Below are 18723 nucleotides of genomic sequence, written 5' to 3'. Positions count from 1 at the left end.
TTCCAGACAACCCTCTGTGGAAAGAGGTTCAGTGACCATCTGTATAATGTCAGTTTTGTGGACCGAGCATAAAACACAAAGCAAAATTATTGATGCGCTATTCTAAGATGTTGTGAATCTCTCCCTTGTGACCATTTTTTATGGCAGACAATAAGCTTGTCTTCAAATGTGTCATAATATCTGTCGTGTTTGCTAATAGAAAAGACCACCCAATTCCCTCTGTTTTGTGCTGCTTAAACAGATTGCTCTATCATTCAAAAACATTACTCACTGCCATAGGTTCCGATGAAATCAATTTATTAAACATAGTATTTTTTGAGTTAAGCTTAATTGATAAACATAATATAATTAATGTTACTGTTCAGTTAAAATTTTAATTTTTTTTGGTTGTGAATATGTAAACGTAATATTATCATTATGTAAATTTCATTTTCATGATTTTTACATTTTATCATTAAATATTGCTTAATATGCAGAGTAAAGTAAACCATTAGTTGCGTAATTTTCCCCAAAAATAAATCAATTTTGTGACGCTCGCACAGGGTTGTGTTTTCCATAAAATAATGCAGTTTGTTGCTTAACTAACTTATGTAATATGATGCATCAATTAACTAAAAAAATAACTAGCTAGTTTTCCCAAAACCATAATAATGGGCATAAAAACAGTGCGAAGGAAACATAGCTATAATAACATTAGCACAACCAATGGTGTAAGTTGAAGTCTCTTTGGCTGACCAATGGCAAATGGGGGAAGAGGTTACAAAACCTGTTTGAAAACAGTCATTACCTGCTGAAAATATGTAGTCTTATCTGCTTAGCTTGTCTCCTAGACCAGTCTTAGCGCTAATTTTATGATTTACCAATTTAACAGCTGGTTAGATTGAAAAACCAGTTGTACACTGGCAATGCAGAGAAAGATGTTTTATTTAGCAAGTTATTCTTTAGTGATGCTATTGGTGAAAAAAATATCCACTTCATCTTGTAAGATGCTTGATTTTCTTGGAGCATTTCAAAATGGAGCTCAATTCTGAGGGATAAGGCTTGTTAGTTACTCTTTTCTGTTTACTGTTTTATGCAGTAAACTTTTACAAGGTCAGTCCAGAGGTGCCGTTTTTTATGGAGGGAAAGGGAGAATGACGACAGAGAATGAAATGTATGATACAGAGACATGACTGCTCTTTCCGACATTTCCTGCAGTTGAACTGTTGTTCTGGTTTTTCGAGCTTCCTGAACTAAAGATTTATTGTCGAGAGGAAAATAAATCAACACTCAACACGGTTGACTAATGAATAGCGATAGGATGATTCTGCTGCCGTTGATGAGAACTGCTTGGGAATATGTAAATGCCTTATTGGAATTTGAGCAGAAAAGCCCTTTTCCACGTCCTTTGATCTCAGGAAGGAGGGCATGGCCATTATGTTAGTCAGAGAGCTGTGACAAATGCCATGCACACACGCACAGACACACACAGAGAGCTGGAGTGGACAGGGAAAAATGACAGTAAGGCAGAGGGCTAAGCACAATAGATGAACAGACTGAGAGAGATGGAGTGATTGTCAGAACCACTGAAAACAAATGGTGCCTTTAATCCGGAGGCACCGGCAGAGTGACGGGGCCCTTCTGACAGGATGGGAGAGCCAGAACCACCCCGGCAGACAGGAGAGGGTGGAAACAAAAGGATTTAATATGAAAGGGGAGGTGTGGCGGGGCAGACGTGGGACACCACCACGATGTTGAGAGTATGACAAGATAAGACTGTGCATAGGCATCAGGTTTGCATTAGTATTTTTCGGTAAGGGAAACTTCTAGCACGCTAGATCAGTGGTTCTGAACTGGTTTTGCTAAACAACAACCTAACAAAGTACAAAAATTGGTATTTTAATAGTCATTTTCATATTGATAAATAACCCAACACAATTATTAATATGACTTAGGCTGAAAATGTTTTTATATTTTTTATTTTAAATAGTTGAGTATGCTTTCTTCATTGGCTTTAAATGCTTTTTAGCTCACAAAACATATTATGTTTGACACAAAAACAATTTTTTTTTTGCAGAATACTGTAGAGTTTGACTGGATGCATTTTTGATGTCGTCAACAATAAATATTGAAAGCCTTTTCTCCACACTTTTACAAGTTGATAATGAGTCCAGTTGGGTGGTATTTGACTAGCTTTTACAAATGGCACGATTCTGCAAAGGATACAATGAAGTTAAACTAGATACATTAATATTTGAAGCTTTGTCATCAGCTACAAAAAAAAAAAAAAAAAAAGGAAAACATTTTCTTCATAGTTTTAAAAATTGGTAATGAATCCAGTTGGGTCATGGTTACTTTTATTTTGTAAAATAATTTCTAGGGAGTTGCGCAACCAGTCCAGATTTACCAGTGGCGGATAACCTTTTGCAAAACACCGTCAAATTTGATTAGATGTTTGATGATTTGATACCTTGATGTTAACAACAAAAATACACACTTTTAAAAGTCGGTAATTAGCCAATTTGAGTCGCTGATTAGCCTTTTGTGTTCACAACCTGTCCATGTCAGTTTGACTATTTTTCGTAAAATATCATAAAGTTTGATTATAGATACATGATGATTTAATGCTTTGACATCAACAAGCAAGCTTTCTCTACACTTGCAAAATTTGGTAGTGAGTCTTGTTAGCAGTATACAATCAGAAAGAAATAGTTTGCAACCCACTGGTGGAAAAAAACGCGCAACAGAGGATTGGTAAAGATTGTAAGAGTTAAAGTTTTATGATGCCCTCATAGAATATTAAGATGTTGAAGATATCAGTAATTTTTTCTTAATTATCTTCTTTCTTGGAAATCGCATGCAATTGGAAGTGGAAAAACGCTGTAGAACAATTTCTCCAGAATCTTTCCCAGATTGCTTTATCGCAGTATTCTTTTTACAGCCCAGAACGTTCTTGAATTTGGTTGTTGTTTTTATTTTAGTATTGAAAAGTGATGCTACGACATGAGCATGGCTGAAAGGTGGTCTGGGAGAGGATGTTTTCAGTGAGTTTGTGGGACCCGTCGGGGATGTGCGCAGAGGCCTGCTGCTCAGCAGGGCTATTAATAGAAATCTGTGGTATTTCCGAAAATAGGTTAAGCTGCCACTGCTGGCATCACTGCTCACATGCCAGCCGTCCTCTGAAGACAGAAAGAGAGGGAGAGGAGGAGAAACAGATGTAGCCTACTGAGGAAGTGTCTTTGTTCTGTCGCACCCTTCTTGCATTCGGTGCACCATCAGAGCGTTTTCTGGCTGAGGACTTCCCAGCATGCCGCAAGACACAGTGTCACCGCACCATATTTCAAATTCACAACACAATAGCAGATCTAGACCTTTTTTGAGTCTTGCCATGACAAACAAGTCTTGCATATGTATTAGGAAGCTACTCTTCAGTATGCATTGCCGCCTTTTCATTTTCACAGTTGAAGTAGTCCAAAAATGTACACTATTTATACAGCTGCAAATTTTGTTTGTCATTTTTTAAATATGGAACTGTGATAAATGTTTAATGTGTAAGGCATAATTTCCTTCAAGCACTGATTTGACTTTCATTCATTAGTTCTGAATAATACAAACATAAAAATTCATTTACATTTTTTGCTGCTCTAGCTCCATGTGAGGTGACGTGCGTATAGTTTTGCTCTGGTACATTGAGGTTGAGCACATTTAAAGGTGGCTGCCTTAATTAAGGTTTACAGGTTACGCTAGCGCACCGATTATATTACAAGACTCATTACAAAGTAATTAGGTGAGGGCAGAGACAATATTGTTGTCTGGACAGTGACTGAGAGAGAGTTTCGAAGGAAATCAAGCCCTAATGCATTTTTTTTTTCTCCGAAGGCGGTCAATGCATTAACTGCATTTTACATAATACATGTTAACTGCGAGTGACACTGAAACTGAGCTCTTTCATGAGAAACGCTCACTTGTTGTCATGCACGAACGCTAGCGGCACATATTTACATATGTAGAGTTTTGTTACTACAGTCAGTTTTATTAGCTTCTCTTAGCTACAACACAAAAGACGCTATACTCTATGTGCAGTTTAGTAAATTGCTTCACAATAAAATGTAAGCATTAAGAGACCAACAATAAAGGTTGTTTTCTTAACATCTAAACTTTAAAATTGTCGCTTAACAGAAAAAAAAAAAAAATTATTTCTAAGGTTACCCATTAATTATTGAATCTTCATGATCTCTTAAAAATCATAATGCAGATGCAAGTAAGTTTGGAGTAAAATCACAATTATAAGAGCGGCACATTGCACGCACACATTTAGATAATTAAATATTCTTTTTTAGTTACTTGATCAGTGGTATTAACTCCTCTTACCAGCAGCACTAAACTATGTAATTGCATTAATCAAAACACTTTGTACAAATTGCAATTCATTACAGTAGGGCCTTTCGCACCATGGGGACATTTTCATAGTACCAGAACTAATTGTGGAACTACCCACTTTCTGCCAAAACTGGGTTTGATTTTACTGCCTCCTACTCCGGAGCAGGGTCTAACCAGCACAAATGGTACTAACTGTGACATAAGTATACATTGATTGACCAGACGTCAATCTCTTAAGGGATCTGCATGATCCCTTAAACATCATAACACAATTCATTCTTGTGTTCGATTCAGTTTCAAGTGCAGTCAGATGTTGCGTAAAACTAACATGTGCTTAGAATTGGATTTTGGTAAGTAAAAGACAAAGAGGAAAATTAGTGAAGGCAAAATTATGTCATTATTACAGCTAACCGAAACTGATAAGGCCTCTTAAGGCTGGTTCACACGGCAGGATAATTGGGCCGATTTTAGCCCCGATTCAGCCCTTCCGACAATCTTAGGATGCTCCGATTATCGTAAAATAATCTGATCAAATATTCCTGCCGTGTGTGGTGTGTTAAGACTAATCTCCTCTGCTCGGAAGAATGTCGGGACCGCTCCGATCTCAAATCGGGGATATCCAACATGTTGGATTTATTTTGCCCGATTTCTTCTCGTGTGTGGTGTCCCCCGAGGACAAACAATCACGCAGCCTGTGGACTGTGGCGTGTAGCCAATCAGAAAGCGAGGTGACGAGGCAGTGATAGTACCGGGAAACAAAATCAAAACAGCCGGCGTATATAATATAACAAATACAAATAAAGTCGATGGGCATAACTACATCCACAACTGCAGTCCACCAGAGTACATGGAAACTAATATATGAACGTTTATTTCAACGGTTATTAATCTGTGTAGTACGTAACAACATTTCTATGAGATAAAACAACAACTTATCTCCATATCATGATATAGCAAGTATAGTCCATGCTCGCGTCGTCTCCACCTCTTTGACCATCGCCTTTTCTTGTTTTTCTTATGTTTTTTTCCCCGTTAAAAACAAAGCACAAACTATGGCCACTGCATCCTCTTTGTCCGCCATGATTGTTTACTCTAAAGTCACGTTTGATCTCGAGGGATTTTGCGAGATTTCCCGTCTGACCTGGGAATGCTCGGGAGTCAAATCGGTTCGTGTGTGATGTGTTGATATTGCCGTGTGGCTGCACACCACACACGGAGCGACCAAAACTGTTAGACCCGTGATTTTTTATCGCCGTGTGTGGGGTCTCTCAGGTTTGGAAAATCTGCCGACAATTTTAAAATCGTCCCGTGTGAACCAGGCCTTATGCAATTTTTATAATTGAATCTGGACTGTAGGTTTACTAAACACAAAAGTGAATCTGAGTGAATCTGTCTTTCAGGGCATGATATGAATGCAGAAATACTTTAAAAATATAGATACAATGATCTAAAGTAGTGTTGCAACATATTAAGAAAGTCAAAAATTGCTATTGCGCAGTATGACAATACATGATTGAATCAGCACAGCCTTATTTTAATTTTACATTTTTTTGAGTTACTGCAAAACAGTTTTAAGTTAAGTCCTTTGTTCTTAGAGCTAAATTGAATTGTGTCAGGAAACAGTGGGAGGTGTAAATGACGGGACTGCTCGTGAAGTTGCAAAGTGCTCAGGCGAGAACGTGGAGAATCGGGGCACGGAAGCCGATTTAGTGCCAAGACCTTCGCACTTTAACAGGCACCTCTCAGTTCAGGACTTGCACACAATTATAATGGGGGGGGGGCAGGAACAGTGGTTTGATGGCTCTGCTTTTACTATTAAATAAAAACAGCAAATGGGGGATGTCAGGGGCGGAGGGGAGCAAGCGACACCTTCAATTCAGCTTGCTTAATTACTGCTATGCCTCTCTACCTCCTCAGGAAGCTCTACGCTATTCCTCAGACCCGCAGGCCTCATGGGTCTCTGTCTGTGTGATTGCTTATTAGCACGGGGGTTAGATGTCATTTCTGTCCTGAAAGAGAGAGGCACGTTTTTGCTGGCGGTAGCTACATTTGACTTTTGTGATTCAGGAGAAACTGTTTTCCAAGACATCTGAACGTGTGAGACCACCAGTGAAAATGCTCCTCAGTTTGAATGATTAAAAATGTAAATTGAATTTAAAGTTTGTTGCATTTTTTTTTAAAACAATATCAGCATAACATAATAAGAAATGTAATTAAAATCAATAGATTAATGCAGAATAAATAGTGCAGAATATCTTTATTGTATCATAATTTTTTTTAAACTCCAAAATGTGAACATTTTGAAAGATATTTATTAGTTTAATCATAATTAATTATAATATTTTAGATAAACTTTTTCGTATAAGTATTGTTTTGCATTATTTAGATATAGTATAATACTTTGCGAAATGTAATTAAAAACACTTCATCAATGCACTATAAATAGTGCACAGTATTCCTCAGTTTGTATGATTCTGTATAATTCTAATTATAATATTTTAGATAGATAAGTGTTGTTTTTGCCAATTTTAGACATGGTATAACACATTGAGATTAGATTAAAACAGTTGATTAATGCTCTCTAATTAGTGCAGAATATTTCATCTTCATTGTACATAAGGTTTTTTTTAAATCCCAAATGTAAAAATTACATTTATTTCAAGGCTCAATTATGAAAAAAAAGGTTTCCAATTTTCAGGTTTTTGCACATCACTCCATTCATATTCTCATTCAGTGAAGCATTTCATCAGAAACGATTCACCTACTTATAGAAAAAGGATTATATTAGCTATAATTTTGAAGTTAAATCCATTCCCTACTAACTGTGCAGCTTCCTTTGTTAATTTTGAAATCACATTGGATCAGACAATAGAGATGGTTATCAAACAATGCGGTAGATCATTTCCACACTCCGTCCTTAGGGTGCTGCGTCAGCCTTTTCAATGCGTGATCTTTTTATGTCGAGTTTCAAATAATTTCATCATGCAGCCCAAAATTGCGCACCTCGTATGCAACAGCAGGGCAGTAATTTGTACATGTTTGGATTCCAATTATGAATTTGTTGGTGCCTATGGGCTGCAGTCGCACTATGCATTAAAGTGAGAGCTTTAGAATTTAAATGTTTCTCTCACTATCTGTTTTTTTTTGTCACTTTTTCTCTCTCACTCTATCCTATTGCTTATATTAGTGGGGCAACTAATTTACTCTGGATATTCTTTGCGAATGCATTGTGAATGTATCCAGTTTGGTTCATGAGAAATTGCAAGATCAGATGTCTGGCCCAGATTGAAAAGAGCCTGTCTTGGCGGGAGGATTTGAGACATAACAAAGCTTTGATGTATTTGAAAACATTGCAGAGTTAGTGGGACTGATCCAATAATAAATATGAAAGAACACAAGTGGCTTGTTTGCTTTGTCTGACCCAGCAAGTCACTTCAAAAGGACAATGTTTTGGCCAAGTCTCATTTGTACATTAACTCTTCATGACCCCACATCACCGTCTCAGAGGCCCATGTAGTGAATTTTGATTTTAGTTATTAGAATTTAGCTATTAGTATTTGCTATTCTTTAAATTGGCATCTATTGACCTTAGCCAGCGTAAATGGCTCATTTAGTTGGATGCAAATGGAAACAGGGCTGCAAGGGACTAAAGTCCAAGTTTCTATTGTTGTGTTCTTGGTTTCTGATTTAACAGCTGACAAAATACTGAAAAAAAAAGATGGTTTGGTTTATGAAAAATACATGTAACCTAGTGAGAAAATATGACATTTTGAACTGCCCGCCAGTTTATGTGTGCTTTTGCAAGAAGATACTATGACTAAAATCTGTAGTTGAGCAACAAAAGTTCACAGAGTTATAAGCTACTATAAAACTTATAAGGGTTAGCGTTATTTATTTAAAAATTTTTGAGCTTAACCAGTGGTGTGAGTTTGGATGGGACTTTTCTGGTTCTTTGACTAATAGCAGATAAATGGAGTGGGGGTGTGCGCTATTTATCGTCTACGATAATATCATAATTGTTTTAACGACGTGTGGGTATATGCAATAAACAATTAAAAACATGTCTTGAGAGTCCAAAAACATTCACTGTGTGATGAAGCCTATTAGACTATAGTATGAATGCCCTTATATGTTTTTCATACGTATGTTTTTTTTTTATTTGTGTTTTATATTTGTAATTTATGATATAGTTAGGCAATCATAAACTAAGAGTGACGTTTTGTTCACTCAGAAATTAAAATTCATTAATTACTCACCCTCATTTAATTCCAAACACATACTGTAAGACAGTATTTGTTCATCTTCGGATCACAAATTAGGATATTTTTGTTGAAATCAGGGGTGACATCAGTGGTTAAACCTTAATTTTACAATGCTATGAGAATAGCCTACTTTTTTTGTGCAAAGAAAGCAAAAATAATGACTTTATTCAACAATTGTTTTCTTGACGAAGATGAACAAAGGTCTTACAGGTTTGCAATGAAAGGAGGGTTTACAAAATGTTTATTTTTGGGTGAACTATCCCTTTAAGAGAAGGCCTTGCCATAGCCTACTGGCGTTTTTAGTGTCATTTTTATTTATTCATGACAGGCCTAAACCAGCCAAGCTTCCAGGACAAAAAAAATTATAGTAAATTATAGTTCCCCAAGTTTCGAGAGCAATTTTACCAATTCTGTTTGGTGACATTAGTTAAAGATATACTTGGTCTTTTGAACGTGGGTGATGAAAGAGAAGGTGACAAGGCAGAGAAAGCAAGACGACTGACTGGCTTTGTAGTAACTTTCACATTTACAAAACTGTGATCCTCACATTGTTGCCTGCGAGTCTGTTATATTGGGCAAATCCGAGACTTTACTTTACTGTAAAGACATCTACCAGTTTGCACTGTTAATGTCACAAAACACTAATGGGCTCAGGGATCTTCTTCCTGCTCTGTGATACCTGTGGCAGAAGGGTTATATAATCGGGTGTGCATATGTGCATGTTTTTATGACTTCACATTTCTGTCTGGAGACCCAAGAGGCTCTGAGTTTCTCTTCCTAGTTCTCCGCCACTGTTCGCCTCTCTGTCAGCGTGTCAAGGGTAGTCAGAGCTTATTCCAGCCGGCCGAGAGCCTCGGACAGGGATGGCTGGCTGATCTATGGACTTGCTCAAACACACACACACACACAAGCACACGTACGCAGAAACACACACGGGCACATCCAGTGTAAAGCGGACTGGACAGGCTCCCCCATGTTAGAAAATAGACTGTCTGTATTTAGCTTGTCTGCAGGGACTCCTCGAGGCACCTCTGGCCCTGTCATTGTAAGGGACGCGGAGGCTTTGTGCTGGCGAGCGGTGATACTCGATGGGGACACAATGTTGTGGGTGGACTTGAATCTTGAATTAAATGAAGAGCAGTGCATCTGGTCTTTCTTTTGGTCTCTTGATTCAAATTCTTGCATACAGGACCATCTTGGGTCTGCAGCCTTTTAGCTAAACTCGCTTTCCCAGATTAATTTCCCTTCCTGCTCTGTGTGTAAGTGAGTTAATGAAGGTAACCTTCTGAAACCTGCACTTTCACTGGTTCCTCAGAAGTGGAACTGACCGACCTTCTCTCAAATAGGGTCTTAATTCATTAAGTAATTTCAGATTGTAGATCTTGTACTTGAGGCTAGTTTGCGATTAGTTGTGATTAGAGAAACCTAGAACCTGTGGAATGTACAACTAACTTCAGTCTTGTGGTGGATGCTACTTTACTGAAGTTTTTAGCACTTAATAGCTGTTTTTTCATCACCCTGTTTTATGCGCAATTTGAAGTATCGCATAAAAAAACGAATGATGGAAATGCCAAATATCTTTAAAAAAGAAATAAAAAATGTTATGCTCGCTTGAGGTGTTTTTTTTTTCTTGTGTGAAAATAGGATTAATGTAAATAATGGGGGATGGAAATGCATTTTGCGAACAAGTTCCTCCATGTGCATCGAAAAGTCATGTGACTTTGCACTATGGGATGGCATAACCTGACTTACCAGTGGACTGATCTCAACGCACAGCTTCTAAAAAGTTTTTATGGACTTTCTTAAACACCCGAGCGAAATCGGTCGTCAAAGTATTTCAACAGGCATCCACATACAAATGCAAATTATCATATTTATTGTTTCGTCTGCTCACTCTGAGGTGCAAGTCATTTTCTATACATGAAAATTACTATGTACAGCTGCTTCTACTTTTCTTAATAATATCTAGTGTCGGTTTTTTAGGAAATTAGGATTTTGTTCCCTATAACTCATTGGACGGAAACAATGTTTTATTGGAAAATGCTTTATACGATATAAAAATTTTGCACAAAACTTACATTCACAACTTTGGATGGAAACCCGGCTAATGTTTTGTTCTATCTAAACATTTTTAAGGTCTCTGCTGGAAAAAGCCGGCTTAACTCAGACTAAGCTGGTTTGGTTGGTCCGCCAGCCTAATCCATCTGGGTTTTGGGCACTATGTAGTCGGTCAGCCTGGGGTTCCAACTTAAACCTGTCAAAACCGGTTTAGGCAAGGGGTTTTTAAAGCAAAAGTAGCACTAGTTGCATTGTGTTCCTCCTTATTACCATTATAGTACTCATTTGAAAGTCACTTTGGATGAAAGTGTCTGCTCTGAATTAATAAATGTAAATGCTTTTGTCTTGATTGTCTGGCCACTGTTAGTTGCCCCAGAAAGCTGTTTGGTTACTTCAAATGACTTTGGCCACCTGTCGATTTCAGGCAGTATTGAGTTCAAGCACTGTCTATCCAAGTAATTGAAAGTCTCCTTTCCTTTTTGTTACACAGGCTGCGCGTTCCTCACCTACTGCGCCCGCGAGTCGGCCATCAAAGCCCAGAACGCCCTCCACGAACAGAAGACACTGCCGGGGGTAAGTTTACTGCCAGCCTTTCGCCTCACCTCTTTAAGAGGGCCACCATGCCAGTCAAAGCCAAAGCCGTATGTTTTAGACAGAGAGCTAAAGCCTTTGGAGCAGAAATCAGTCGATAACCCAGCCTTTTAAGATCAGGCTTTGAGCCGTTTCATGGTACTTCTCCCCGGGGACATTTGCAAGCATTGATCCGATGCTTTCAGCGCAGGGCTTGGGGATGCAGTGATAGCGAATGTCAATTCATTTGTTCTCTCAATTTTTCCCAAACTGCTCCATTTACGCAAAAAGCCAGTGTGCCATTGTTGCCCCGTCGCACAAAAGTATTCCAGACGCGCAAAAATAAACATAGCGGGGGGCAGCGTGAGCGTTTCCATTGAGGGTTGTGTGCTCCTGAGGATGGCTGGCAATTGCGACGTCATTCAAAGCACAAAGCACACAAGGAGGTCCAACAGGAGTCTTTCCGGCCATAAACAGCCATAGTGAAGGGTGTAACAATGACATATTGTTGCTATGCAGCCGCCAGCCGGACAGACATCTCCTGAAGGAACCTGCAGGAAACTTGGATTCACAGGGAGCAATGTAGATGCACCAGTACCTTTGCTTATGTGCCTTTTTGAGCCTTTTTATGGGTTTCTGAATAATTACTTTATTTGTTTATAGCATGTTTTGTTTTTGTTCTTGTTTTTTGTTTTGCTTTGCTTTTTTTTTTTTTAAACCTTGCTTTGCTTTTTTGTTTTATTCTTTGCTTTGTAAACTGTTGTATTTTACCTTTTTTATATTAAACTTTATTTATTTATTTATTTGTTTGTTTGTTTGTTTGTTAATTTGGCATCATAGATGGAGATAATGCACCAGCAACATTGCTTTTGTGCCTTGTCCCCCTTATTTGAACATCTAAAAAAGGCATTATTTGTTTGTTTATAGCTTTATTTGTTAATAGCTTTGCTGTTTTGTTTAGTTTTTTGCCTTGCTTTGCTTTTTTTGTTTTATTCTGTTCTTTGCCTTATTTTATAAATTATTATATTTTACTGTTAAATTTTGTTATTTTAATGTTACATTTTATATTATTGTTATTATTATTGTTTATTAATTTGGCAAAATATGGTACCAGCAACATCTTTTTCTTTTCTTTTTCTAAATAATGACATTGTCTTTGAGCAGCTGCCAGAAAAATGAGCAAATTTTGACCATGTAATTATTTGTTATGTTTGGTTTATTATTAAATTATGAAATATTATTTTTAGTTTTATCTTTTTAATTTTGACGTTACATTCTATATTACTATTTAGTTTGTTTATATTACTATTTATTAATTTTGGCATCATATATGCATATATATACGGTTTATTTTGTTTCCCATTTGTTCTTTGCTTTTGCTTTAGTAAAGATTTTAAAATGTTGTTCTTAAATTTTTTTTTTTTAATTTTGAAATTACATGATTATTATATTCTTAATATTTAATTTAATTGTATTGTTTGTTTTTTACTTTATATTTTTCTACAACTGTTTTTGGCTTATTGTGCCAAAATCCTTAATAGTGAAACTTCTTTATTCCTTCTGAAATAAAAGTTTTTTTCATTATAAATTATATCATCAGGAATTTAAGTCAAACACTGGCTAATTCTCAGATTTTTTTTTAAATTTCTTAGTATTTTATGTTTCCTCTTTTGTTCAAGTTGGCATGATGTTAGTTCATATTAGTTATCCACTTGTATTACAGAGTTTCTATAAATTTGAATTAGAAATATGATATACACGTTCAAAGGTGCCTAAGGTTGCTGATCATTAAAACATTCATGAAGGCTGAAAATGAAAGTTTTAAAGAAGAAGCCAATGACAAGTGGTATCCAACATTCGATTTAGTGCCACTATGTCAAAACCCACACACACTTGTACCCCCAGGAGAACATTTGAGCCTGAAAGGAGAAAAAAAGATGAAGGGATGTGACACATATCACCCAGGCCTGTTGAGAATATATCACAACTTCAACACTGCACTGTAGGGTGAGAGAAATACACGCACATGTACACAGGCTTGCTGCATGTGTGACATCATTGCATCAGCTTCACTTACCAGTGTTGTCATCCCCTGAGACAACTGCGAAGAAGGTAGTAGGTGTTTGACGAAGAGTCTGAGAACTAGAGACGTGTTTTTATGTGCATGTGTTTGCCTGCTAGAAATAGGACATGCTGGTTGACTTGTTCCTCTCTATTTATTTGGTACATGTATATTTTAGTTGTGATATTTCAGTGGTGGTGTGCTCTAATTAGCATGCTGACAATGTGGTGCACTGTAAAATCCTCTCAGGAAAAGGTGTGTCTTCTGAATTTAACGAATTCAAAACACTGTGTCTGTACCTATACAAATTTAAACAGACACTTTAGCTGTTGCATCATGTCTCTCACTGGTTTTTTGATTACCACAACATGAGTTTTTAAATCAGTGTCTCACATTTTTAAAGAAGCACCACAAAATCCTTCATTCGGTTGTGCTCTAGATATTTTTTTTTTTTTTTAACACAAGAACATGTCTTAAATACCCCCAAAGAAATGTGTCCAATTTGGGTCAGGTGAACCTGAAACCAGTCTAATTATTCAGGGCTTTTTCTTAAAGGGACAGGTCACCCCAAAATAAAAATTGATTCCAAACCTGTATGACGCTTTTTTTTTTTTTTTTTACTCCATCGACATACGAGTGAATATATAATGACAGAATTTTTATTTTTGGGTCAAAATTTTCTCACCCTAATGTCATTCCAAACATTAATGCTTTTCTTTTCGCAAAACATTAAAATAAGATATTTTGAAGAAATCTGGCAACCAAACAGTTTTGGTTCCCATTGACATCCACTGTATTCTTTGTCCATACAGTGGAAGTCAATGAGAACCCGGCATTGTTCGGTTACCAACAATTTCTTCAAAATATCTTCTTTTATGTTTTGCGAAAAGAAAAAGTAAATCATAATAGAAATTTCAATTTGGATGAATTGTCTCATTTAATATACAGTTAACCCACCACTAATCCATTTTACCAAGAAATGTGGTTGACAAACACGCTCTTTCTTCCGTGTATATCTGCCAGAGTGGCCTGCAGTGAGTCTTGGACAAACAGCCTATCCCTAAATCTTTCCCCAACAACCCCCCCCCCCCCCCCGTCTCAATACGTTGATGCTAAGCAGATATGCCAGTTGTTTGTTTGCTAAATCCTGCTTGATATGCAGATTGCCAGAGGCTACGGAGTAATTCATGTAAACTAGAGAGGACCTATAAGTTATTTATGCTTGTGTTTTGTCCTTAACACTTGACTGACCATCCCTCTTAGCAAAAACCTTGATGGGAGATGATCAGTTAGACTCCTGCTCCAGTGTTATTTATATTATTAAATATTCTATTAAATCAAAATTAGCTTTTTTTAAATTATTTTTAAGAATTTTGTTTGTTTTGTCACTTATTTTTATTATTTTTTTATTGCTATTGACGTTTAATTTAAATTGTTTAAATTGTTATTTTTATTTGAGTTATTGCTTTCCTGTTAGCAGTTTTAGCACTTATTTTAGTTAAACTGCCAAGGCCTTATTTTCATATAGTTTTTCATGTAATATTTATATTTTATTTTATATCAGCGTTATATCGTTTTTATTAATCTTAGTTGACAATAACAGCCCTGTTCCACTCATGTCATATGCAAACTGTTAGTTATATGTTGAGGCTTATGGGGCACATGAGCCCCATTATCGGAGGAGGAAGTTGGGTGAAGGCATGGAAGGCGTTCTGACAGCTGTCCGCCTCGATAGCGCTTTCCCATCAGTGACCTCTGAGGAACATTAGCTTCGCAGTGTGCGAGATGTGGTGATAACGTCACCGTGTATACATGGCAGCTTGTCAGGATCGTCTAGGGCTAACGGAGGCGTTCTGTGTATGTTTGTGCATAATGGGATGGGTGTTTGATTTTGTTGGTGTGTATGTGTAGTCAGTGTCTGGATGGCCATTTTGAGTCATTTTGTAGTTGAGTACTTTAAAACGGGCATAGCAATGATCTGAAATGTTTGGAGAAATATTATAAACCTTATCTTTGAATGTTAGTTAGGTGATGTAGCCTTTGGCAAGTGAGCACTTCAAATAGTATGATTAGTGTTTATCGGTTCATTTTGTCAACAAAACAAAGAATTCTTAAAAAAGTTAATAAAAATAATAATAACTGGATATTTCTAAAAGGTGTTTTGCTAAATCCTTGCTATAATTAAAATTAAAAGATTTTTTACTTAAATATTATATTGAAAAAAAAATTCTACAACTTTAGAAATATTTTTTTTAAGGGAATTTAATAATAATAATAATAATAATAATAATAACTACAACAACAATAACAAATACAATAATAATAATAATAAAAGTTATTGGACATTTATGTAATAATATTTAATTACAATTATTAATAAAATTAATAATAGGTAAAAATCTTTGTTTTTATTTAATAATAATAATAATAACAAATTAAAACCACTTTAATAATATTATTAAAAATAATAATGTTTGATTAATACATAAAAATACTTGTTATTGATATTAAATAAAATATTATCAAATGTTTGTGTTCTTATTAACAACAACAACAAAAGCAACAATAATAGTGATAATAATAAAAGTTGTTTGATTTTATTTAATATTTAATACAAATTAATAGCAATAATATATAAAAAAGTTATACATTATTATTATTATTATTATTATTATTATTTTTAAAACCATTTAAATAATAATATTAAAAATAATAATGTCATTACTTGGTATTGATAATATTATTATTAAAATAAAATATTCTTAAATGTTTCTATTATTAATAGCAACCACATTACTACTACGATTACTGCTACTAAAAACATTTAAGTACATTATGAAACATGTAATAACTTAACTTATTGACTATGTTAAGAATATATGACTCTTAACAAGAACCAAATGTACCAATACAAATCAAATTACATTTCAAGGAAATGTTATTGAGGTCCGTCAGCATTTAATGTAAAATGGTAACAAGAACACTGGGACTGCGACATGAATTCATCTCAGCAGTATTTTAACTGTATTTATATAAAGCATGCGCCTCTGTTTCCAAGCAGCTGGTGAAAAAGACGATTCATAACTGCAAATTGAATTTGTTGCATTATAGCGGCAAACCATTTTTTAGAATCTATCTAAATTGCTTTTAATCCACCGATTTAAGTTGCAAACAAGGTTATAGTGAAGATTCAAAATGTATTAAAAAAAATCTACATGGACAAATGTGCGAAGATATTTATGGCACGCCTTTTTTTATCTTTAGATTCAGTATAAGCCAGCATATACATCCGTCTACACTGGATATTACACAGGAAATATCCCGCTGAGTCAAAACAACGTGAAGACAAAGAAAACTGTTTGTTTTGACATGCACACAAACACCTCTGTCAACCCTGCTGTGCATTTTAAAGCCTAGTTTGGCATGCCATACGCATATAGCTACATAAAAGGCAGGTTTTTCCAACTGCATCCGTGAGAAATCAGGCACGCTCACAGATGTGTCTGTGCAGGAAGGCCGGCCACGCTTGGAGAAAATGAGAGCGGTTTCGCCACGTTTCAGCGTGTATGAGCTCATGCTGTCTGCGGGGCTCCACACCCCTGCTGGAACTGCAAATTCACCTGCTCCTCTGGAGTCAGCTCTGCCCCGCTGTAAATCCGGTGTAATTTAAGGTGTGTGTTTTACGCCCAGATCCGTTGCTTGTTCTCACATCCGTCTGTGGAAGACGTGTGAACTGGCAAATTGTCTTTTTTCCCAGAATACCATTCCCCATCCCAGAAAACCATTATTTCCTAGCATCCTAGCATTAATTTTTTTTTAGCATCCATGGAACCTTTTACGTTCCACAAAAGGTTCTTTATATTATGTTCTTTCGATACGTTTATTTTAAAGAAATAGTTCACCCCAAAATAAAAACGGCTGAAAATGTACTCTCCCTCAGGTCGTCCAAGATGTAGATGACTTTGTTTCTTGATTAAATCTGATTTGGAGAAATTTAGCATTACTTCACTTGCTCACCAATGGATCCTGTGCAGTGAATGGGTGCCGTCAGAACGAAAGTCCAAACAGCTGATAAAAACATCACAAGTTATCCGCACAAATCCAGTCCATCAGTTAACGTCTTGTGAAGTGAGAAGCTATGTGTTTGTAAGAAACAAATCCAAAAAATGTTTCTACTTCCAGTAGAAAAGTAATCTTGTCTGAATCAGGAGAGAAATATGCAGTGATTAAGCATATACTGTGTGTGTGTATATATATATATATATATATATAACCAAAAACAGCAGTCTTGTTTTGGATGTGTCAGTGGATTTGATGTGAGTGGACAAAAAGAGACCGACTTTTTCACTAAATTAAATATTATGGATTACAAACTGGAATTCCTGCCAAAAGCAATGGTTTAATGTTAAAATGCCTTTATAATGGGGTTGTTTGTTACAGACGAGCAGCTTTTGACTTCACAAGATGTTGTGTTGTGTATCGTTGTGATGTTTTTATCAGCTGCTTGTACTCTTATTCTGACGGCACCCATTTAATGCAGAGGATCCATTGGTGAGCAAGTGATATAATGTTTGATTTCTCCAAATCTGTTCTGATGATTAAACAAATTCATCTACATCTTAGATGGCATGAGTTCTTTGATTCTTGGGTGAACTATTCCTTTAAAGACTTTAACTATTGCTGTTTTGGATGCTGCTACCTGGTGAAGTCTTGTAACAATGGCAAAGCAGCAAATAATGTGATTGCTAACTCTTGTAAACTAACAAGGCTCCATTTTTAGCTTTTGATGGACATGAAATATGTAAGGAACGCAGGAGGGGTGTTACCCAGAGTGTGAACGCTGTGTGCTGACAAAGCTGTATATTTTTCTCCGAATAAACAGTGTGATAGGATGCTGACGGCCGCTCCTATCAAATCAAATTAATGAAGCGTGATTGGCATGACTATTATAAATACAGTGGGGCCCCAAATCTAATTTAAATCTGAAAGTTTGAGGAAGTTTGCAGCAAGGAAAAGTTATTACGTACAACAAATGAGACCGTTTGTATGTTGTGCACTATTTTTAGGTCATCAGTGCTGCTGTCATTAAAGCAGATTGGGAGAACAGCAAACACTTATTTATCCCACAATGTTTCACCCATATTACTAATACATACGTTTTTATTAAATTAGTAAAAAGGCATGTGTGTATATATATATATATATATATATATATATATATATATATATATATATATATATATATATATATATATATATATATATATATATATGTATATCCATTATTGCATTTTTTTAATGATTTTTATTTATATATTAAATGCTTTAGGACCCCATTGGATTTATTGTATTTATTTTAATTTTCATAATTTTGTTGTAGTTTAATTAATAGTTGTAGAAGTAATAGATACT

General features: G+C 35.9%; 1 protein-coding gene across 9 annotated transcripts in view; it reads left to right on the top strand.

The window, feature by feature from the left end:
• LOC127987838 (CUGBP Elav-like family member 5) overlaps window positions 1–18723 on the top strand; it is a 207918-nt gene that overhangs the window by 5089 nt on the left and 184106 nt on the right. For all 9 annotated transcript variants that reach the window (XM_052590194.1, XM_052590196.1, XM_052590197.1 and 6 more), the window contains exon 2: window positions 11170–11252. In XM_052590194.1, the coding sequence (XP_052446154.1) occupies window positions 11170–11252 (83 nt within the window). The remainder of the gene's footprint in view (window positions 1–11169; window positions 11253–18723) is intronic.

Source organism: Carassius gibelio, chromosome B22 (assembly GCF_023724105.1).
Source record: "Carassius gibelio isolate Cgi1373 ecotype wild population from Czech Republic chromosome B22, carGib1.2-hapl.c, whole genome shotgun sequence".
Classification (NCBI taxonomy): Eukaryota; Metazoa; Chordata; class Actinopteri; order Cypriniformes; family Cyprinidae; genus Carassius; species Carassius gibelio.
The sequence above is the reverse complement of the archived record's forward strand: the minus strand, read 5'-3'. Positions and strand labels throughout refer to the sequence as shown.